The 22,923-nt window shown below is 43.5% G+C and overlaps 1 protein-coding gene across 1 annotated transcript in view; it reads left to right on the plus strand.

The window, feature by feature from the left end:
• The window catches only part of Ctnnal1 (catenin alpha like 1), a 47,639-nt gene extending 24,931 nt beyond the window's left edge, over positions 1 to 22,708 (plus strand). Inside the window, exons 5-19 of the mRNA XM_075967186.1 lie at positions 38 to 127; positions 1,160 to 1,330; positions 2,616 to 2,816; positions 3,915 to 4,001; positions 7,337 to 7,495; positions 9,020 to 9,112; positions 10,327 to 10,477; positions 11,401 to 11,438; positions 15,972 to 16,022; positions 16,098 to 16,252; positions 17,775 to 17,823; positions 19,798 to 19,854; positions 20,439 to 20,552; positions 21,092 to 21,175; positions 21,288 to 22,708. Coding sequence (XP_075823301.1) covers positions 38 to 127; positions 1,160 to 1,330; positions 2,616 to 2,816; positions 3,915 to 4,001; positions 7,337 to 7,495; positions 9,020 to 9,112; positions 10,327 to 10,477; positions 11,401 to 11,438; positions 15,972 to 16,022; positions 16,098 to 16,252; positions 17,775 to 17,823; positions 19,798 to 19,854; positions 20,439 to 20,552; positions 21,092 to 21,175; positions 21,288 to 21,347 — 1,560 coding nt within the window. The 3' untranslated portion in view covers positions 21,348 to 22,708. The remainder of the gene's footprint in view (positions 1 to 37; positions 128 to 1,159; positions 1,331 to 2,615; positions 2,817 to 3,914; positions 4,002 to 7,336; positions 7,496 to 9,019; positions 9,113 to 10,326; positions 10,478 to 11,400; positions 11,439 to 15,971; positions 16,023 to 16,097; positions 16,253 to 17,774; positions 17,824 to 19,797; positions 19,855 to 20,438; positions 20,553 to 21,091; positions 21,176 to 21,287) is intronic.
• Positions 22,709 to 22,923: the final 215 nt, after the last annotated feature.

Here is a 22,923-nt window from a genome sequence, read left to right on the forward strand (position 1 = left end):
GATCTTAGACTACCCAGTGATTTGATTTCCTCTTTAGGATTTGAAAGATGAAAAGAAAAAGGCCAGAATGGCAGTGGCGAGGGCTGTTCTTGAAAAGGGCACCATGATGCTCCTCACGGCTTCAAAGGTAAGCACCTCTGTGGTACTCATGTTAGTCAATGATGAGAAAAACCTGAGAAAATACATTAAATGCGGAAATTTACATTTTTATTTCATTTATTCAGTTCTTATGCAGAGGACTGAACTCAGTCCCTCGTGCTTGCTAAGCATGTACTCCACCACTGAGCCTCACCCCCAGCCTCCCCTACTTGGCATTTTTGAAGGGATGAAAACTGTAACCAAGTCAAATCTGTTTATCATGAATGCTAACCTTCCTTCCCCAGCTCCTGGATCTGAGCCCACTTTGATTCAACAGCTGAGCAGAAGTCAGGGGATCAAGTACTATGGACAGAGCTAGGCCATACCCGTAGTAAAAGCTGCCAAGTCAGGATTGGTTACGCAGAACTAGTGGAGTATGTGGGGTGAAACCTCCATTGGTTTCTTCCATGAATTCATGGCTTCTCCTTTCTATTTCTGCTTTTGTAAAATGATGGGCCAGGAGCGTGTGTTCTCAAGCAGCAATTGGTACAGTTCAGGGATGAGTTGGTAAACATCTCCATGGGAGTTGGTAGAGAATTGCCCTTTCTTTTGCGAGCATTTACTGATGCGCTAGGATTAGCCAAACCACAAAAGCAGAGAACATGGAGTAGACCTTGATTGATTTCCATCATGTTTTAGAAGTGAAAGATGCGGCCACAGTCATCTGTCATCTCTTTCAGTGTTCCCCATTCCTTTCTCGTTCCTTCATGTGAGGCAGCGCTTTATAAAACAGTTTTAGTCGTGATAAAGATGTCGGGTCTTCCCATCATTGAAGTCAAGATGAATTTACTGTTGATGTTTGAAGATGCAGCTTTTTTTCCTCTCTGGTCGTTCACTTAACCTTGCTGTCGCTTTTTACTCATCCTGCTTCCACACTAGTGAGGAGAGGCAGCTGGGGGAGCCGGGGAGCCAGGAGATTTGGGTAAAGAACCATTTTTATTAGCATGGCATGTTCTCTGTAAGATTTTCATGTGCTACGATGCGAGCTATTATTAACCTAAATCCCTCAACTGTTCTGAAGACCTGTCTCAGGCATCCCAGCTGCGACTCGGCCCATAGAAACAAAGAAGGAGTGTTTGGCCGGATGAGAGCGGCGCTGGATAAGGTCATCGAGATCGTGACCGAGTGCAGACCAAACGGAGAGACTGACAGCTCATCTGCCAGCCTTTTTACTGGAATTAAAGAACTGAAGGTAAAAGTTAAGAGTCGGTTTTGCTCCTTTTCCTTTTTCCTTTGAGAGAGCTTCATTATGTATAGGGTTCATATTTGGTGTGATGATTCAGATGGTTCTTCTGGGGCTTGAGAGATGGCTCCTTGCTTGAGAGTGCTTGCTGCTTTCGTAGAGCACCAGTGAGGTTCCCAGCACCCGTGCTGGGTGGCTCATGGCTGCACCTGACTAGCTCCAGGGAATCCGATCCACTGCGTTAACCTCCCTGGGTGCCCATACTCATGTGTGTCCCTCCTCACACAAGAGCACCATCCACATAATTTAAAAACTAGAGTGGTTCTTCACAGGAAGCAATATATCTCAGGAGCTGGCGAGCCGGCTCAGCGGTTGACAGCGCGGGCTGCTCTTGCGGAGGACGAGTTCATTTGCTGGCGCCTGCATGACAGCTCGCAGCTGTGTGTAACTCCAGTGCCAGGGGATCTGATGCCCCAATCTGGCCTCCCGGGGCACCAGGCATGCACACGGGGTACATATGTACGCACAGGCAAAATCACTCATACACATTTTTAAAAAATCAAATATATTTTGTTACTGTAATGCCATTCTGTGGAAATCTAACAGTGAGTGATATGGGTTCAGGATTATGTTGACAGACAACACAGGCCCTTGTTTACAGCAGCAGCAGCCCTGTTGAGCTGTTGGTTTAGACTTCTCCATGTAGAGCCTTCTGCAGATGATCACAGTAGCATACAGTCTCTGCTGGGATCCCTGCTCATCCTTGTGTAATAGGGTGCACACATCGAGACTGTATCAATAACAATAGCAATACAGCAATTACAGCTCTTAAAGAAACCCTTCTACCATTTGGAGCCCTCACTCTGCCCGTTCAGCCCAACTGCTTTAAATGTGTGGACTCCTGGGGTCCATTCTCTTCTGGGTACTGCCAGGAAGACTGAGCAACAGAGATGGGATGGACTTGCTGCCTCAGGACCAGAGCTGAGTTTTGACCCAGGCAGAGAACTCTATAGCATTGTCTAATGCAGCGCCATTTACTGATGAGAAGGTTACTAATATGCTAAGGGTTACACACCCGTAATAAGCAGAGCCGAGATGGGCACAGTGTCGTTCTGTCTCACTGCACCTTGGCCTTGTGTGACGATCGAGGTCTGAACAGGGAGTGAAAAAGCAGTGGAGAGAATTGTTCTCCATTGCATGAGGAGGACTTCCCAGTGCATCTCCAGGACTCTGTTAGAACCTGTAGCCCATTTCGGGGATACTTAGATGGATTTTCTGTCCCTTTTGCACTCAGTTGAATATTGAAGCTCTTCGGGAGAATCTTTACTTTGAGTCCAAGGAGAACCTTTGTACTGCATTGGAAGTCATCTTGGAGCGTGTGGAGGACTTCACCGATTCTGCCTACACCAGCCATGAGCACAGGGAACGCATCTTGGAGCTGTCTGCTCAGGCAAGAGCAGAGATGCAGCAGTTGGTTTTGGTGTGGATGCAAGCTGTAAGAACCCTCCCTGTTCATTAGAGCAAATCTTAGGCAATAGCTTTTCGCTTAACGTTAGAGAGGTGTGGAAAGTAACACATACAACAGGACTGTGAGTTTGCTTAATGCAGGACAAGTGTGTCGTATCCCTTTTCTCTATCCCAGTGGGCAAAAGTATGCTTTCCATATGGCTCACAGCACCTGCCGTGTTCAGGCTGCTGACTCTCCTCTTGGCCAGGCTGGATTCTGTGCCACCATCACCATCTATAGTTGCCCTGTTCTCTCCACTCTTCTGCCAAATTCATTTCTAGAAAACTCCTCAAATGCTCCTTAGTGTGGCAAGCAGAGAAATGAGCGTAGTAGAGGTCCCTGGAATGTGAATCTGCTGCTGGTGCCATTCAGATGTGCAGTGTGATTCGCAGACTATTTTAAAATGCTCGTCGGGGTCTAGATGCAGTGGAGGTCAGGATGGACCTAGTTGGCAGGTAGAGGTATCTGTCACTCTCACACAGACTACCAGACCCCATCAGTCCAGGCCTGAGTGGCTGGCATGCTTTCAACACGGGAGGCTGTTCGAGCAGCATGGAACAACACAGGAAGTTTGTCCCAAGTCTCAGCAGTGACTTGCAGAAGCAGGGGTGGAAAGGACAGAGCCAAGGCATGTTCTGGCACCTTTTATTCATTGCCTAAATCTAGGCTAGGTCATAAAGTGTTTAATATAGGTCACAGCAAATGGAGGTGGGTAGAGGGTAGAACAGGTCTGGAAATAAGGAGTTCAAGTTGTGTCAGTAAAGAGGAAAAGGCTGTGAGATTTAGAAGAAAGCAGTGGCAGTTGACTCCCTGATAGCTGCATTGATTTGTATGTAAAGAGTGGAGAAAAATCACAGATTTCTATGTCCTACTGTGATTGTCAACGTGTAAATTAAAGAAATACTTCTACCAGGTCTGGGAGTATACCTCAGGGCCAGAGCACTTGGCCTCAAGAATTTGAGTCATAACACCACAGAAACAAACAAGAATACTTTTGTTATAGTGTATTAAAATGTACCATAGTTCATAGTGATGGCTGAACTGGAGTACCAGAGTCATGTGACATGCATACTTCTCACATTTCAGCAAAGCACAAAGACCAAGAGTGCGGCCGAGGAGCTGGAGCTCACCATTCTGAGGGTCAGCCATAGTCTCAACGAGCTGAGGAAGGAGGTAAGGAGTTTGAGCCGCAGCCTCATGCTGTAGGATAGATGTGAAGCGCATGCGCATTAGTGTGTTCCTGTGGCAGCACAGTGCTTGACTTTCTGGTCGTGAGTGTGAAGTCACCACTTATTAACACTGTCATTCTCAAAGCTCACACATGAACGGGCACAGCCGCCTTTCTCACAGTGGCTGGGGACCATTTCTTGTGATCCTTGTGGATGTCCAGCCACAAGGGTTATTGGTAGGCAAATTGATGGTAGCTCTGCCAAATTCTTCCTAGCAACACAGCAATAAATAAGATGAATCACAGACCGCACCGCAAAACAGTGCAGGAACCAGGCACACAAGACTGAACAAGCTTCTGCTTCTGTCTAGAAAAGTTCTAGATGAGGAAGAACTGAATCTTAATGACAGGAATAGATCAGTGGCTTCTTGGGATCAGAAAATTTGAGATATTTACTGCAAAACGGCAAAGGTGTTCTTTGTGGAGCCGTGGGGATAGTTGGAATATTCAGTGTGGTGGGAGTTCTGGGACTAATGTGTCTGCAAAACTCACCAAACTGTACTTTTAAACTGGGAGCACTTTGTGTGTAAATTATGCCTCACTGAGTTTTCAGATGTTCTTGAGTTGGGGAGATTTCCGTGTTTCAGAACGAAAATGTGCTCACCTGTGTCTGACTTGGGCACTCGGAACGGCCAGTCCTGTGGTCACGGTTCAGCCAGCTTTGCTCATGCTGCCACTCGGCCTTCTGGTGTTGTCCCCGCTGTCTGTGGACACGCTGCACATGTGTGCATTGCATCTACTGTTCTCTCTCTGTAACACACAGCTGCATCGCTGCATGCAGCCCCTGTGCCTGCAAAGCCAAAATACTTGCTGTCCGGCCCTTTGTGAGATGTTCAAGCCCTGGCTTGTTTTCAGTGCAAGAGTCCGAGCGTTCCCTCCAGCGTCGGCATCTCATATGCCTGTAGGACTTCCTCACAATTCCACAGCACCCCACCCCTGCTAGAACTCCCGTGGACCACAGAATCTCTTCCCTTTGTCAGTGCTGTGGCTGCTGGTACTGGTTCTGCCAGGCTGTGGCACAGGTAGAGAAGACAGGAAGTTGAGGGTGGGAAGCTTTCTGTGACGTGTGCCCTTCTTCTGTGCAGTAGTTTGGAACCAGTTTTTGTTGTTTGTTTTTGCAACTCTGGGAATTGAGCATTATGCATGTTAGGGAAGCGCTCTACCCCTGAGCTATAGCCCAGTGACAGAGGCCATCACACGGTGGCTTCATACTGTGATAGAGTACACTGACATTCATTCTTTCTTATGAATGCTTTTTGGAGGTTTTCAGAAGATCTGTGTTCCCACACTACAATACTGCAACTCCCAAATTGTTCCCTCCAGACGCTCCTCCCCAAACCTCCCCTTGCCCTTATCTCTTCTTTGTTTATTCTTTTGTGCTTTTGAAGCTGGTCCAAGTCTGTGCAGAGTGAAGTTGGGTGCTGGGCATTTGTTTCTGTGCTGTCTATAGGTGATTTTCTTCACACCTTAACCAGACTGACAGCTCTATTGAGATTTCCTTTAAACTTCTTATTGAATCTAGAAGGATGTGATTTCACCAACTGTTTGATTTCATCATATTAAGATTTAATTAAATGCTGAAACACTGAACTGTGAGTTCAGGATAAGCTCCTTTGGCAATGGGATGACTTGCCACATCGACCTTGAGTTCTTGTAAGGATAGAGACCCGACTCGTGGAAAGCTGCCCTTGGACATTACAGACAGGGACAGAGTATTTGTCCTGACTTCTTTCTCTTTTGTTGTCAGTGACTTGTCCTCAGGATGTTTCTAAGAGCTAGAAGACCTTGGCAAGTCATCACTCAGCCACTGTGGACATTGGCATGGTGTTAGATATTCTCTAAGGCCTTGATGGTTAAACAAGGTCCTTTTAAATTCTTCTAAGACATTTTGTTTATATAGAAAAGTAAATTTTAATGTCTCTCTGGCTGTGATTATTCTGATTATTATTACTACTGGTTGATAAATGAAGACAGCTCCCCTGCTTATTTTATCCAAAGTCCTCTCATTTGAATTGACATCCAGTTACTTCCATGCAAAAGGAAATTGCTTCTAACAGGATTAATTCAAAGTCAAATTTTTCTTAAAATAATGCTTTTATTAAAGCTTATATTTTTTGACAAATCCCAAACCACCTACATCTGCCATATAATTCACACACACACACACACACACACACACACACACACACACACACAGGATTTTAGTATTTTGGAGTTCATCTGTCCAGAGATAAAAATGAAGTCCCCCTGCATCAAATACAACTTGAGGACTGTGTTGTCCATTATGTGTTGTTCCTGCCCGAACCCAGAGCTTGGAGAGTAGAGTTCTGGGGAACAGTTACACACAGAATGTTCCCCCGTGAGGGCAGTCACTGGGTCCTGCTTGTCAGGGATCCAGTTATGACAGGTGTTTAATAAGATTTTATCTAGTACTGAGTTGGCTAGCTCTCACAGGGTGCTTTTTCAGAAATCTACTGAAATAATTTTTTAATGTTAGAAATTGGACTGAGGGCCTTGGGCACATTAGGGAGCTGCTCTGCCACTAAGCTTTTCACCCCAAGTATTTTTTTCTTTATTCTATACTGGGAATTAAATTCAGGTCTTGATTGAACTGTACTACTAGCCCCCCTAAAAAGTATGTAATGACTATAGACCACTATTAGATCTTCCTTTAGTCATCTGTACACTAGGTTTTTTTTTTTGAACATTGAAAAATTTTTAACTATGTCTGAGGGTGTTTAGGCACCAGTGTGTACATGTGCTTGCAAAAGTAAGAAGAGGGTGTCAGATCTCCTGGGTGTGTTGCCCTGTGGCTCCTGAGAATTGAACCCAGATCCTCTGGGAGAACAGACAGTGCTTTTAGCTGCCGAGCCATCTCTCCAGCCCTAGGACAGTAAACTCGGAATAGTGTTCCACCTCTCACCGTCTCTGTCGCTAGTCAAAGCATTTCAATAGGAGAGAGGCTGTGTGAGAGAGACCTCGCTGCTAGGAGAATGAAGAAGTGCCCAGGCTTCTCCACCGAGTGGCCAGGGCATCTTCCCCACACAGCAGTACTGCTGGCACCAGTGACTCGGGCGAACTAATGTCATCTTGCTGGTGTGAGGACTAAGATGCTTCCCAGTACTCCAGCTTCTGTGACCACAGGATATTTCTCTGCAAACAGATCAGTTGGAATGCTATGGGTTTCTCTTCTGTAGTTATTCAAGCTCTTCTCAGGTGCTTGGTCACAAACCTTCTTGTCTATTTCCCTGCCCTGATTGTCTTTCACCCTCACCTGCAGCTTCATCATACGGCAATGCAGCTGGCTGCCGACCTGTTAAAATTTCATGCAGATCATGGGGTTTTAAAAGCATTAAAACTCACTGGAGTAGAAGGCAATCTGGAAGCGTTGGCTGAATATGCCTGTAAACTCTCTGAGCAGAAAGAACAGCTTGTTGAGGTGAGTACAGACTCGCTTTTAAAAAAAGCTGTAGTTAGTTCTCAATACAATAGGAAAATTATGAGAAAATATTAACAGATATGGGTTTTGGCTAGCTTATCCGAGCCTTCTCCTCTCTTCTCTTTGGACTCTGAAAAGTGTAACATGTCTATCCTGTTTCTACAATAGTTTGGCCTCTAAATAAAACAATAAAATATGCTGGAACCGCAAAATACATTTTAAATCTTTTTTTGTTCTCTCGGATTAGACTCTGGGGTAGCGCAGTGAAGTAATGTGGTTTCTGTCTGAATCTGGTGAATTTTCAGCAAGAGAGAGGTGAAGTGAGGATGCTGTGACCAGTGCTTACTAAGAGGTCTGGGATCAGGGTTGCGAGACAGTCATGGGCAGCTCTAAATGGGGTGCAGTGAGTTGCGACAGTGAGGGTGGGGCCAGCCCGAGTTAACAGGGGAGGCAGAGCCTGAAGCTCCTCTGAGAACTCCCTGACAGGCGATAGAGTTTGAACTAGACACACAGTTGGCCCAAGGTGACCCAAATCCAGCTATGGACAACCCAAGGGAGCCTCCCAAGGCAGCAGGCAGGTTTGAAAAGGGAGGGAGTGGATAAGGGAAGACAGGAAAGACACTGTCCCTTCCCTGAACCTCTCCTACTCTGCCCCAACCCAACACTGTGTTGTCACCTGCTACTTGCTGTATAATTCTGGTTCATCTTAATTGATAATCTACTTCTTCTACCCATTAAAAATGTTACCATATATCTGCTAGTTTACAAAAGAAAGAAAAGAAAAAAGGAAAAGTGCTTAATCATACATGTATTTGTGCAATCCGTCTGCCATTGTATACAAATACAGTCTTTACATTATCATGTTCCCTGCTCAACAATCTTCACAGGTCAAGAAAGTCCCTAATCCTGGCTTTCTCTCCTTTACTTGCATACATAGCAGCCTGGCAACCTCTAAGGGACATTCTCAAAGTGACTATATTTCCTTTATTTAATACATTTGGTTCTGCTCTATATATTAACCAAATGTTTTTACTGTAGAAAAACTAACTTTAGAAAACCTGTAACAAACCTTTTAATGAGTTGGTTGAAGAAATTTAAAACTTTCCTTTTTAAGTCTCATAATGTTCACTAATTTTCTCTAAAGGAGGTTTTCTGCTTCTTTATAACCAGTCTACTCAATCCATTGCTATCTCAAAGAAAAAAAGTGTGTGAGTCTACTTGATCCTGATGAGATCAGCTCTGAGAGAATGGTCACTTGTGATAATTGACAATTTCACAGCAGGATTCTGGAGGCAGATGCAGCAAATGCATGCACTCTGTTGGACCTTTTAAAGGTTCCCCGTGGTTCTAACATCTCGCGACCACCTTGCTTCAGTCAGATAGGAAGCAGAACAGTACAGTGTTCCCGTTTGCTCCTGCTTTGGCCTTCAGTCAAGCACAAATTCATTCTTAGGTTTGTAAACTTGGTTTTCTTTATCAGAAGGAAGGGTGCAGAAGGTGAGCTGTAGACATGCTTTCTTGCAGACGTGTCGATTGCTGCGGCATGTGTCTGGCACGGAACCCCTTGAAATAACCTGCATACATGCTGAAGAGACATTTCTAGTGACTGGCCAACAGGTATGGAAATGGCAGGTTACTCTTTCTCTTCGTGTGCTGACTGTGTAACTGCTTGTGGGGTGGCGAGCAGGAAGGTCTGCAGGAGAGAAACAGGACACTGGGGTTTGTCGGTAATGTACCGGAACGTGCTGCCATTCCACCGGATCACATTCTCTGCCAAACTGGAACTTGGCTCACATAACTGAAATGCTAGATTGTATCTATTTTAAATGAAGCTGTTTGCTGTGCAGGTCCCTATCAGACTTACAAAGAAAGGTATCTGTTGTTGGTTGTTTTTACTCTTCTGGGGCCCACCTCCCAGTTCTCAAATAAATACACTAGACTTTATTCTTACTAATGAATGCCCAGCCTTAGTTTGGCTTGTTTCTAGTGAGCTTTTCTAATTTAAATCATCCTGTTTCTCTTTAACTACGTTTTGAATCTGGGCTTTTTACCTTGCTTTATTCTATATATCTTTCTTTCCTTCTTACTCTGTTACTGGCTGTGTGGCTGTCCCCTGGTGTCCTCTTCTCCTTTTCTTTCTCCTCCCCCTTTTCTTGAGCCTAGTTTTCTCCTCCAATTTATTCTCTCTGTCTGGCAACCCCACTTATCCCTCTTTTCTGCTTAGCTATTCAGCTCTTTATTAGACCAATTGGGTGTTTTAGGCAGGCAAAGAAACACAGCTTCACAGAGTTAAACAAATGCAACATAAAAGAATGCAGCTTATCTTTGCATCATTAAACAAATATTCCACAGCATAAATGAGTGTAACACAATTTTTTAAGCATAATACATCTTAAAATAATATTCTACAACAGAAATCAGGATGTAACAAGCCACAAAAGTGCATTCAGTTTAATAATTCCTAAGGACATTGATTGTAATTGAACAAATCAGGGCCAACTAGATGGCTCAGTGGTTAAAGGCACCTGTCTGCTGAGGACCACACAGACAGAACCAACCCTGCGGACTGTCCTCTGACCTCCACATACACATCACCATGTGCATGCACACATAAAATTAATAAGTAAAAAATATATAAACAAAACCAAACCAGTGTTTGCCTCAGTGTTAGTTTAAAACAAGAGTCCATTGGATGCAGAATAACTATCTCAAGGTAGGCAGATGACACATCATGCTATTAGGGACTCATAACCAGAATCAGCCATGTCACAAGTCGGCAGTAAAGGACGGAGAGTTTAGAGATTGCACCCGTGTTTCCGGTGCCCCTTTAGATCATTTCTGCTGCTGAAACATTGACGCTGCATCCGTCCAGCAAAATCGCGAAGGAAAATCTGGATGTATTCTGTGAGGCTTGGGAATCTCAGATTAGCGACTTGGCCACGCTGCTACGAGAGATCAATGACGTGTTTGAAGGAAGACGAGGTGAGACACTGTTCACTTGTTGAAATATTTCAGCTTTTATTTATGTATTATTTTAGTGTAACTTAGTGTTTTGTTTTTAATGATAAGCCGTGGGTATAAAAATTATCATGTTATATAGCCCGGCTGGGTTATTTTTTTTAAAAGATTTATTTATTTGTTATCTGTATAGTGTTCTGCCTGCATGTGTGTCTGCAGGTCAATAGAAGGCACCAGATCTCATTATGGATGGTTGTGAGCCACCATGTCGTTGCTGGTCTACAGAGTCAATTTCAGGACAACCAGAACTACATAGAGAAACCCTGTCCCAAACAAACAAATGAACAAACCAAACCAAGAATAAATTGTCCATTGTAAACTGATCTGCAAGCCAGAAAGATGGCAGACAGGGCCGGTGAAGTGGACAATGCAGATTGCAATGTCCTCTCTTTCCTGTTGTCCACTTCATGCTGCATGCCATTTCACAGCCCCCACACCTGTGTGCTTTAGTTCATTCTTCTGTCCCGTTCACCGGGATTGTTCCGTCCCCGAGCGAGCACACAGTATGAGGTTAGCTGGAGATGATGTCATTTGGTATGTGGAGATGCTGGTCCTGATGAGAGGATTCTGGTTTTGGGATCAGCAGGTGGGTATAAGGTTCTCTGTGAGTGAGGCTGCCAGGAAATGGAAGTCAGTGCCAATGACACCTCTGCTTTCCCCTTTCCCTTTACTTGGGGGTGAGCTCTGGCATTGTAGGTGCCTTGAATATGCAGGAGTTGACAGTCTTCATGTTTGCAAGCCCAGGCATGCTGTCAATCTGGATCACATATAATCAACAGTCTGGATTATCACAACTAATGTGATATATTTGTTATTTGAAAAGCTAAATGTGAAAAATAAAATTGTATCAGTAGAAAAAGTTTTTAAGTGATATATGTTATTTGTAGGAGAGAAGTACGACCATCTTTCGCTTCCAAAGCCCATGGTAAGTGCAGGAGCCCTGCGTGCTTCAATTTCATCTGTGCTCTCTTTGCCCATCGCTAGTCACCTCCCTCAGCAGCAGGGGCAAGTAGACAGTGAACGTCCACTACGCAGTTACTGCTCTGGGAGCAGCCTACATGTGGCCCCTATCTTAATATTTGTGTTTGGCTTTGGGAGTTGAGAGAATAAAGGAATCCAAGTGGGAAGTAGCTTTCTGTTCATATCTTTGGCTTAGTTTGCAAAGTAATGTAGGAATTACTTTCTGTATATGAAGACATTCATTGCCACATTTGGTAGTGTACACCTTTAATCCCAGAATTTGGGAGGCAGAGGCAGGCAGGTCTGTGTGAGGTAGAGGACAGCCTGGTCTACACACTGAGTTCCTGGGCTACATCGGAGACATATCTCAAAATAATAATGTTTATTCGCTTTCTACTTGGGCAAAAATATGCCCATGGGAAACAAAATAAAGAGGAATAAGTTAACTGTACAGTGGTCCTAAGATCCTTTTCAGGAATTAAAATTTCTATCTTTTGGCTGATAGCCTTTTAGCATCATGTTACCCATGTAACATTTTGGTGAACTCTGCGATTCATTTCTAAATAACATGACATCTATAATTGTGAACATAATGCAAAATATTTAGAAAACAGAGACTATGGAAAAATATTGGTTATCATGAGGCCTAGTCTTTTGAAGCAATCAAGTGCCCTTATAGCCAAACTGCAGAAGTGGGGTGTGGGGCACAACAAACAGTGAAACCAGCCTGCAGAAGCAGCCTCAGAGAGAAGACATCATGGTGGCAGATGAGAAAGTGAAAGGCGTAAGACTGTAAGACTACACCTAGCATGAAGTTAGAACCATGTCCCCAGTCATAAAGAAAGGAGAACTGTGGTGTCTAATACACACAGCAGGTCAAAACAGACAAATGTACCTGGCCATCAGATGCCCCTTGGTCAGTTCCTGCCCAGGTGATACACTGGGCACTGGTGGGAACGATGCTGAATGATGAACCACACAGGTGAGGAGCTGAAAGATACCCTGATTGCTGTGTGTTTCTGTTGCCTAGAACTGTCTGGCCCAAACTGGATAATCAAAACATTAATTGGGTGAATCTCTGCATCAGTGAAAAAGACAGGATGGTCTTCAGACACATCCCTAATTAAAAATTTAGGTGGATATGCAAAGAAAACACAATTTTTGAAGTTGATTTTATATCATATTTCACTCCCAGCATGTCCCAAACATTATCAGTTTACTGCTCAACATGGAACTGTGGAAAACTTTCTAGCCTCTTTGTTGTCTTAAATCTTTAGAATCTGGAGTGTATTTTACACATATACCACACCACAATTCAGGCTGGCAGGGTAACAGCTGCTACATTAGATAGTACATATTTAACCTTACATAAAAAGAAAATGAATAGATGAGAGAATTTCTTAACTATTAATAGTAACAGAGAGATGAACACATGGCGTCAGAAGACAGTGCGGACAGTAACATGATCAGTAATAAGACTTTCATGTCTGGGGATAGTAATAGCAGCAGGAATGACTGGTGTGGAGATGAGAACGGATGCCAAGCCGGATCCTCAGAGTTTCTGACAGGAGCTGCTGAGATGGCGCAGTGGTTAGGAGTGCATACTGCTCTTACGGAAGGCTTAAGTTTGGTTCTCTGTACCCATATGGGGTGCTCACAACCCCCCGAAACTGAAGCCTAACAGTATCAGACACCCTTTTCTGGACACTCGTGTGCATGTGCGCACACACACACACACACACACACACACTCATCATGGATCAGTGCTGAAATACTTTTGTAAACTGAGCAGAAGTAGAAGGAAAATCAAATACAAAACCGCAGAATCACTTTGTGAATTTTTGGAAACTGTTTTTTTCTGTGCCTTAATTTATCATCAACATAGTCTGGAAGTATGTTTTATCTAATTTTCCTGTTTTGACCCACCTCGACTTCAGTAGATGACAGTAGTTAATATCCCTCTGTATTAATCAAATGAAGATGTGTTGATTGTCTTAAGTGCTGTATGTTGGGGCTTCTATGAAATAGTCTAGGATAATCAAAGACACACAGCTGGGCCTGGGAGTGCACACCTAGAATCCTAGCACTGGGAAGCCTGAGGATCAGTTCGATATCAGCCTGGGCTGTAAAATAGATTCTCAAAGCAAGACAAAACAAACAAACAAAAGACAAAAAGCAGCAACAACAAAATAGTAAATGCTAGAGTTCACACTGTTTCTCACTGAGAAAGCGCTTGCTGCCCATGATCAGGCCCCGGGCTCCATCCCCAGAGCTGAGGGAAATGGCAGAAAAGACAGCTCAGACCCTAACGGGTTGAATTAAAGGGAGGGAGATTTTATGGAACTTAGTAGGTTCTACCCCCACCCAATCTTTAGTAATATTGTTTCAAAATACAAACCACTTCCTTAGTTGAATGTAGCACAGCTAACTCTATTTTTAAGAAAATTTTAGCTCCTCTTTTGGAGAGCAAACTTTTGAGTCTTGTGCTATTTATATTTGGAAGTCTTCAGCTTTGTGTAACAAACTGCACTTCCCATTAGTGTCCATTAGGTGACAGGCTTGATTACATTTTTATTTGTTCACTTTTACACTTATTTTTCTGGGTGGGGTTGGGTTGGTGTGAGCATGTGCCTTGGTAGGTATGTGCAGGCCCAAAGACAGTGCGAAGGAGTCGGTTTTCCCTTTCCACTGTGTGGGTCTTCGGGACCAGACTTAGGTTGTCAGGTCAGGCAACAACAAGGGCTTCTGCCCACTGAACTGTGATGCTGGCCCTATGGCCACATTTTAAAGATAGTTTGAGCTGGGCGGTGGTGGTGCATGCCTTTAATCGCAGCACTCAGGAGACAGAGGCAGGTGGATCTCTGGGATCTCTGTGAGTTCGAGGCCAGCCTGGTCTATCTACAAGTGCTGGTCCCAGGACAGGCTCCTAAGCTACAGAGAACCCCTGACTCAAAAAATAAATAAATGAATAAATAAGTAAGAAAATAAATAAATAAGTAAATAAATAAATAAATAAATAAGAATGTGCTCAGGAGATACACCCAGGAAGTCTTGTTGTTCTTGCCATAAAATTATTTTAAAAAGATGGTTTGTTTACCTTTTCTGCAATTCCCATTACTAAATTGAGGGGTATTTGTATATATACTTGAAAAGTTTGGTGATGAGAGCTGGGGAGATGGCTCAGTAAATACAGTGGCTGGTGTTATACAGCACCTGAGTTCAATTTCTAGCATCTATATTACATGAGATCTGTACCTTCTTCCAGCCTCCAATGGCACCTGACATGCACACGGTGCACATACAGTCATGTAAGCAGAACACCCATAAGTATAAAATAAGTCAAAAAATTAAAAGTTTTGATCTTTTTCTTACACCAGATAGGCACGTGAATATTTACTTGACTGTAATTCACATCTGGCATATATATATATGTAAATACATTGTGAGTGTTTGTGCTTGCGCGCGCGCGCGTGTGCGTGCGTGTGTGTGTGTGTGTGTGTGTGTGTGTGTGTGTGTGTAATTTGGATGTGTTTCACTGGACCGATGGCTTTCTCCAGCTGTTGGCCATTTTGTTTCTACTGACCCTCTCTGTTCTGGAACTCCTGAGATAACTAACGTGTCTCCGAGTAGGAGAAATTCTTTCTCACTGTGGGCTGTCATCTCCAAGGAACTTTTGAATAAATATTTTAAAGAAACATTGCAGTAGTTAGCGGTACAGCATATTGTAGTTCTCTGTTCTTGACATAGTTAGCGGTACAGCATATTGTAGTTCTCTGTTCTTGACACGAACAGGTATATATCTCTGAACTAGTCTGGTGATCGAACTGTGATAGGTTTCTTCCCTCCTAGAGGAAACGCATTGAGTTCCCAATAGTTACGTGAAAAGAAACGTGTTCTTTCTAACATAGGAGCCCATTGATCACTGGTTCATGTTAAATCCTAAATTTAAAGTGAAATGCCTTGACAACCTGGGTTCAGGATTAACAGCTTTGCTGGCAGTGAGACGAGGGTGTTGGAATTCAGAGAGTGGAAGGCATTAGATTATAGTTATAACCAGTAGGAAAGTACTTGCAGAACCTTTAGTCATTAATTTTAATAGACATTCCACCAGAATCATTCAAATGTTACAATATTTTTATTATAACAGAGAGGCCAGGGAGCTTTGGGGGGCATTATCAGTGGATTCTGAGAATATTTTAAGTGTTGTCTTGAGGCCCTAAAGACCTTGTGAAAAGAGGAGAGCAACTAACAGCACAGAAAATAGACTGCCGGACATGCTCGCCTCCCCCCCCCCCCCCCCCCGGTCCTGAGTTCCCAACTGCTGATTTTCCCCAAGCAGAAGTCACCTAGTAGAATATTACAAGCATAGTTAAATGCAGTTTAACTACTTGCTGGGTATGGTCAAGTTAGGGTCCCTCACAAGTTTGTATGTTTTCTGTTACTGCCATTCTTCCTCACAACTAAATACTAATATTTTCTAATCTTTTTATTGTCACAGAAGAACAACGCAAACCTGAAATCCTTAAAGCCTGACAAACCCGATTCAGAGGTAAGCTCTTTGGTTGTGTAACAAGACTGTAAGACTACATCAATAGGACAGACCTATGACTGAATGTGTTTGCAGGAGCAAGCCAAGATAGCAAAGCTGGGGCTGAAACTCGCTTTGCTCACCTCCGATGCTGACTGTGAGCTTGAGAAGTGGGAGGATCAAGAGAACGAGATCGTTCGACACGGCCGGAACATGTCCAGGGTGGCCTATTCTTTGTATTTATTTACTAGGTAAAGCAGTGACAATTTGATTTGTCTATTTACATCTTTGTGTATTCAGGTACTTTTGAGACAGGGTCTCACACTACAGCCTGGGCTGGCCTGTAACTTGCCATAATCTTCCTGTCTCAGGCTCCTGAGTCCTGGGACCATAGGCATGAACCACGAATAACTAAATCTTTTAAAATGTGAGCATAGATTGGGGAGTGTGAGGGACAGCTCCATGGAGGGACAGAGGCTAGCTGCAGCTCTGCGGGCTGGGACAACAGAATTCCTGTAGAGCACGAGTGTATAATGCCCGCTCACTTAGGCACGTCTCCATAATAGAATGCTCTCCCTGTGGTCAGAGCACAGGCTGTACTTTACTGCAGTGTCTGCGTGTTTCCTCCACCATCTCCTCCATTGCCTTTAGGCCCCGCACTTTACCCCCCTCATTTAGGTATCCCTTGCAAGCCTACTTGCTAGCCTTCAGCCTGGAGGAAGGAGATTTATAGTTTTCCTGGGCATGCTTCTAGCCCTTCCTCAGGTTATGGCTTGAAATCATTGTAATCATTTATACAATGTATTAATGATTATTTCTACATAACAATTCCTATTTCTTAATAAACATTGAAGGTATTCTAGTAATTTTCAATGCCTTATCAAAATTGTCAGTTCTTTATAACTTTGGATACGATTTTGTGTCATGGCTCCAGTTGGCTCTCGGCATTCAGCAGAGACCAGGAAGGACTTCCTGCACGCATGGCTGTTAGTGCAGGTGTTGCTGCAGGAGGGTGCGTCCTCTGATTTGTGCTGAGACCACCACCCTCTTATGCATTCTGCTGCAATCTGCCTTTCCTTTTTTCAGAGTTCTTCATTCTTGGTAGCTTTTTTTTGTTTTGTTTTGTTTTGTTTTTGATTTTGTTTTTCAAGACAGGGTTTCTCTGTGGCTTTAGAGCCTGTCCTGGAACTAGCTCTGTAGACCAGGCTGGTCTCGAACTCACAGAGATCCGCCTGCCTCTGCCTCCCCAGTGCTGGGATTAAAGGCGTGCGCCACCATCGCCCAGCTCTCTCGGTAGCTTTTAAACTCCTAAATAAAACTGGCCAACACAATTGTATGATGATTCTTTTTTTACATTTAGAACTGGAATTTTATATATGCCTCATTGAAGGTGCAGCGAGTTCTGGCCAGGGCTGAAATCTGAATTGAGGTCTGACTGACCTTGGGTCTGCTCTTTTGATTGCATTAGGAATGCATTTTGGTTGAGACACGTATCAGAATTCATATATTTATTCATGAAAGCAAAATGAAAAGGACAAAGTGCACTAATAAACTGGCCAGTTCTGGTTTTCTTAGCATTATGAAATTAACATATATAATTTTAACTTAGGAAGTCATAATTATTTTAAGAAAAACATCACAATATTATCAGTGTGTTCACGTTATCCTTGAAAAATTTGAGTTCTGCTAATATACAGAATGCTCTAAAACATAAGTGTTACATAAGCCAACATCCAGGTAATGTTATCCTCTTAATAACTCCTTCTATTGTAGAGGAGAGGGGCCACTGAAGACATCGCAGGACCTAGTGCACCTCCTAGAGGTATGTTTTATTTTCACAAGTACCCAGAGTGATAAGATCGTGTAGGATAAAACGAGAAAGGTGAGGGGGTAGTTGGGAAGACTTCTCTAAGACAGCCTTTGGGTAGGGGTGTTATCAAAGAGGGGAGGTTGGAAGAGTATGTGGGGTGAGAACAGTTCAGAGGCAGAACAGGTACAATGGCCATGACACTAGATGCACTGAAGACTCGGGAGACCATGTAGATGAAGGGCTGAGGCACAGTGCAGGGGTGGCCAAGGCATCTCTGTAGAGCTGTGATGTTCTTTTCTTTCAAGTGTGATGCTAGTGAACCCGCTCAGAGTTGAGAAGCTGTGGCAGGATAGAATGTCTAAAAGGGTTTGGACTCAACCAACGCAGATGTTGGCTGAGGTGGGGAGCACCAAGGGAGAACATCAGGTCTAGAAAGTGGAAGTCAAGCATCAGTCTGAGTAAGGCTGATGTTAGGATTGACAGAGGTTTGGAAGCACCAAGAGGCTGTAAGGTGCTTTTACAACCGTGATGTTCAGACAGACAGACAGACACAGAAGAGAAGCTGTGAGAGCTGAGAATGTGGAACGATGAGGGATGCGGAGAAGTGAATCATTGGGTGCCAGCAAAGAAGCCTGCTGGTTCCCCTTTCAGGGCTCGGGGAAAATGAAAGGACTGTTCCCCTTGAGGTCACGTTAGCCAGCAACCGCCAGGTATCAAGCTTGTGACTAGGAGGTCAAAGTTCACTCTCTCTGTCCACATTCTTTATCTAGCTTACTATCAGGACTCCTTTTCTTCCTAAATCATTCGGATATGTGCCTTATTACTGTCGGTTGCCAGGTTCATTCATTTTCATTCCTCACGGCTGTGGTAGTATTTTAAAAAGATTTATTATTATTGTTTGTGTGTATTTCATGGGCATGCACATGCAGGTGTGTGAATGCCACTGTGCAGGTGTCCTCAGAGGCCAGAAGAGGGTGTCAGATTCCCTGGAGCTGAAATTACAGGTGGTTGTGGGTTGCTTGGTGCTAGGAACTGAATTTGGGTCCTCTTGCCAGTGAGCCTTAGCTATCTCTGCAGCCCCTGCGGTGGGGTTTTAACAGTATCTTATGTGTTTGATTTTAATGTGTCCTGACTGTTCCTCGAACTTATCTGGCCTGGGTTTCACTCCTCTCCATAGTTTTGTTCACTTAATTGTAAAATGCAAGGTGAACAGACAAAAATCTGAAAATTACCATAAAATGTTAACCGCCTGGATTGCCTCTCAGATAGCTATGTGGGATGTGTCTGGTTTTAACCTGACCTCATTCCCCAGGACTCCTGACTCTTATACTGGAGGATTCAAAAAGTAATGTATTATTTTTGACAATTTTTTTTCTTTTTTTTTTTTCGAGACAGGGTTTCTCTGTAGGTATTTTTGACAATTTTATACATGAATTTACATTTTGATCTTATTCTTCCCCTGCCCCTCCCTCAGGAACTCCTTTCCTTCTCCTCAGGCCAGGTCCTCCCTACTCTCATGTCTCTCCTCTCTCTTTTAATGACCCATTGTTTAATTGGGGTTGTTGGCACGTGTACAAGAAAGAGGTTATTTTACTGAATCATGGGCAAGTTACCAGTGGTTACATCCTGAAGAAAAATGACTCTACTCCCTAACTGGAGATCTCAAGAAATGAGCCAGGGATCCCTTCAGAAAGGAATAGATAATTTGTGTGGTGTGGGTTGCAGGTCCGTGTGGCTTTGCAGAATAACTGGATGTCTTTAGGTACAAAGGAGGCTCTATGGGGATTTTGTCTTTGGTCTGGGAAAATTTCTGATTCCAGCTAAACCCTTGTGTTTCCTGGGGTACAATGAAAAATGTTATAAGTTCTGGGGCTGATTCTTAATGTCTGGGTTAGTTTTCAACTCTGTGAAATAATTGAGAATATTTGTTTACCAACCATCCAGAAGACATTGATCCGAAACAGTGCTGTTTTCCCTCTCTCCCAGGTTTTTGCTGCAGAGGGATTAAAGCTTACATCAAATGTACAGACATTTTCAAAACAGGTAATACATGTCTACCTGTCCAGGGCTAGTGGTTTCACACACCCACACGGGAAGCATATTACTAACACATAAAGGTACATAAGCTATAGGCTAGGTGCAAATCCAGCGAACATTTTGTTCTGTTATGGTGTTTCTGTTACTCTGTTGTATTGTGTACATTTTTGTGGGGATGGATCTGACCCAGTGGAAGACCTTGTCTAGTATGCACAGTCCTGGGTTCTGTCTGTAGGATCACTAAAGAGAAAGCATACCAAATATTCATGGTTTGTGGAAACTATACATTACTATCAAGCAAGCACTGTTTCATGATTTTTGTTAATGACTATGAGATTTGAGTTATTTCTTGTTTTTATATTTAAAAAGAAACAAACACTAAGGGAAAAAAAGATATGGGCTGGGGTGGTGTAACATTCAGGAGACCAATACAGGTGGGTCTCTAAGCATTTAAAGCCAGCCTGTTATACACAGTGAGTACCAGGTCAGCCGGGGCTATGTGTGATATACTATCTAAAAGGGAAAAAAAATAAAAGCATAAATGATGGAGTTTTGTTGGGGTTGCAATAACTCCTTAAATTATGTTTCAGCTAAAAGATGATGACAAACTCATGCTTCTACTGGAAATCAACAAGCTCATTCCTCTATGCCACCAGCTGCAGACAATGACGAAGACATCTCTGCAGAACAGAGTGATCCTGAAGGTAAGGCGAGGGCGGAGACTTGGGGAAACACTGGAGCGTAGTTCACATGTCTCTCCGTCAGGTTAGCTCCAGCCTCTGTGCTAAAGGGCACAGAAAGTCTGTTTCCTGCTCGTCTGAGAGCAGCTGCTGTGACAGGGCATCACAAGGTAGATTTCAGGCTGCAGACGAGTTCCTAGTACTGCTCCCAGCTGCCTTCACTGTCTTCATCTCTGCCTAAATGCCTTGGAGTGAGGCGCCTGCCATTTACCGGAGGAGTCTGGGGGAGTATAAAGAATTGCCAAGAAGGGGATGCTCTGTCAGTGTGTGGCATGTTTTGAGAAGCTCATGCATAGCCTGAAGTAGAGCCGTGGCTCTTCCACCATCTTTCCTGGGTTCCATGAAACAGGCGTGAGCCCAGGCAGTCAGTGCCACCCATGTTCTGGAGCCTCTGGTACCCTAATCTATATCTTTCAAGATCTCTTAGATTTCCATAACAGAGAAACTTCACCACTGTAAAACCAAATAGATGATAGCATTTTTGCAATGCTTTGCCGCCATAGGTTGACAAGTGTATTACAAAGATAAGATCCATGATGGCTCTTGTGGTCCAGCTCCTGTCGCTCTGCTATAAGCTGCTGAAGAAGGTGAGATGGTTTTACTGTATTCAACTTCTACTAACTTAGTGCACGAGCCACTTTGCAGACTGCGGAGCAGAGCAGAGCAGAGCAGAAGCTAATTGTCTTCTCTTCCCTCCAGGTGGAAAATACCAGGTGGGTCTCAGCGGCAAATAAAGATACCATGGATGGTAAAACTTGAGCAGCCTGTAGTTCGTCTCTGGAAAGTCATGCAGCACAGCCGACCTTTTTACAAAGCAAATGATCCTTTGTCTTTTTGGAAATTCCTCAGTTTTTAAAGAGAATGCAGAAACCTTTCTTTTTTTCTGATCTCCGATTAGAAAGCTTACCAACAGTCATTGCTGTGGGAGGACTAAGAGTCTAATGGCAGCGCCAGTTTAAAGTAGACATTGTGTTCAGGATGTTCCTCAGCACACACCTAATATCCCAGCGCTCTTAATGCCAGCAGAATCCCAAAGATGCAAGCGTGAATGTACATCCCCTTTGGCAGCCTTAACTGCTCTATGTAAGCTGATTATCTGCAACACTAATTTCAGCAGAAAATATACAGTGGCCTGGTTGACTGCAGGCCTGTGGACTCTCCTTCCATTCTTGTTGAAGCAGGGTAAGGGTCCCTCAAGTGCCCGGTCACATCCCTGCTTAGCACTGTTGCTTCTAACAAGCATCTCACTGGGTAAGGTCATTATTACAACTGTCCTATTCCTGCTTCGAAAGGAAAACAACAGAAGTCACTCCAAAGAATCCTGGAGCAACTCCAGAAGAGGAATGGCTTTTTATTCTAGTTGCGGTATGCATAGCTGACCACACAGTCCTGGATAGTGGACGGAATCCTAAGTATTTCTTACTGATTTAAAAATAGTTTTGAACTATCTTCAGTATTGATGGAATGACAGGTGCAGAAGACATCAAAACCAAGAGGCTGTTTAAATTCCAGAAACCTAAGCACTGTGTTTTTATTAAAGTGGCATTAGAATGTTCATTTTTAGTTTTTTTAACTCTAGAGTTTAAACCTTTTCTTGGGCTGGGGAACTGACTCCGCTGGTAGCCTGTCTGCCTTATAAGCTGCGAGTAAAGCAAGGATAAGACTGCGCAGGTTACTCAGCTGATCTGCTGCATTTCCGAGTATCAGAACAAGAGCCGTGGGAAGGAGCATGCGCATTCTGCATGTGCTGAACAGAACTCTCATCTCTTTCGCTATCACCACAGGTATTAACACAGCGTTTTCCCCAAAGCACTGGAATAATCTTGCACCCGACTGTTATGGGAAATGATTGAATGGAGCCATCTCCTATGAAATAGTCAGGATTGTTACCAACTCACACGAGTGGAAATTCTGTGACTTCTTTTTCAACTGAGAAGCTGGATGCTAACTTCACTGGATTCTCAGTGTTAACATCTTAGTAATAAAGCAGAGCCCTCAATAAGACCGTTAAGGATCATCAGGTATGTGGTAACAATGTGATGGTTAACAAAATAGGGATTATTAATTAGTATTAAACATGATAATGTACACTTCAATAAAAATTATGTTCAATAACTGAATTTGTACCAACTAGCTTAATTTTGATCCATTAACCAAATTGGGGCAGGGGCATACTGATGAGTAATCAAATTAAAAGTGCCCTTGCAACCTGTACTATTTTATGTGTCTGTATTTTAAAGTACTTCTAACATGGTCTTTAGCCTGTGAAACAAAACGTTCTTTTAGCTTGCAATAAAACTAGTGAAGAAAGGTACAACTTGTTAAACAGATATAG

The sequence above is a fragment of the Microtus pennsylvanicus genome, chromosome 3 (genome assembly GCF_037038515.1).
Source record: "Microtus pennsylvanicus isolate mMicPen1 chromosome 3, mMicPen1.hap1, whole genome shotgun sequence".
NCBI classification, from domain to species: Eukaryota; Metazoa; Chordata; class Mammalia; order Rodentia; family Cricetidae; genus Microtus; species Microtus pennsylvanicus.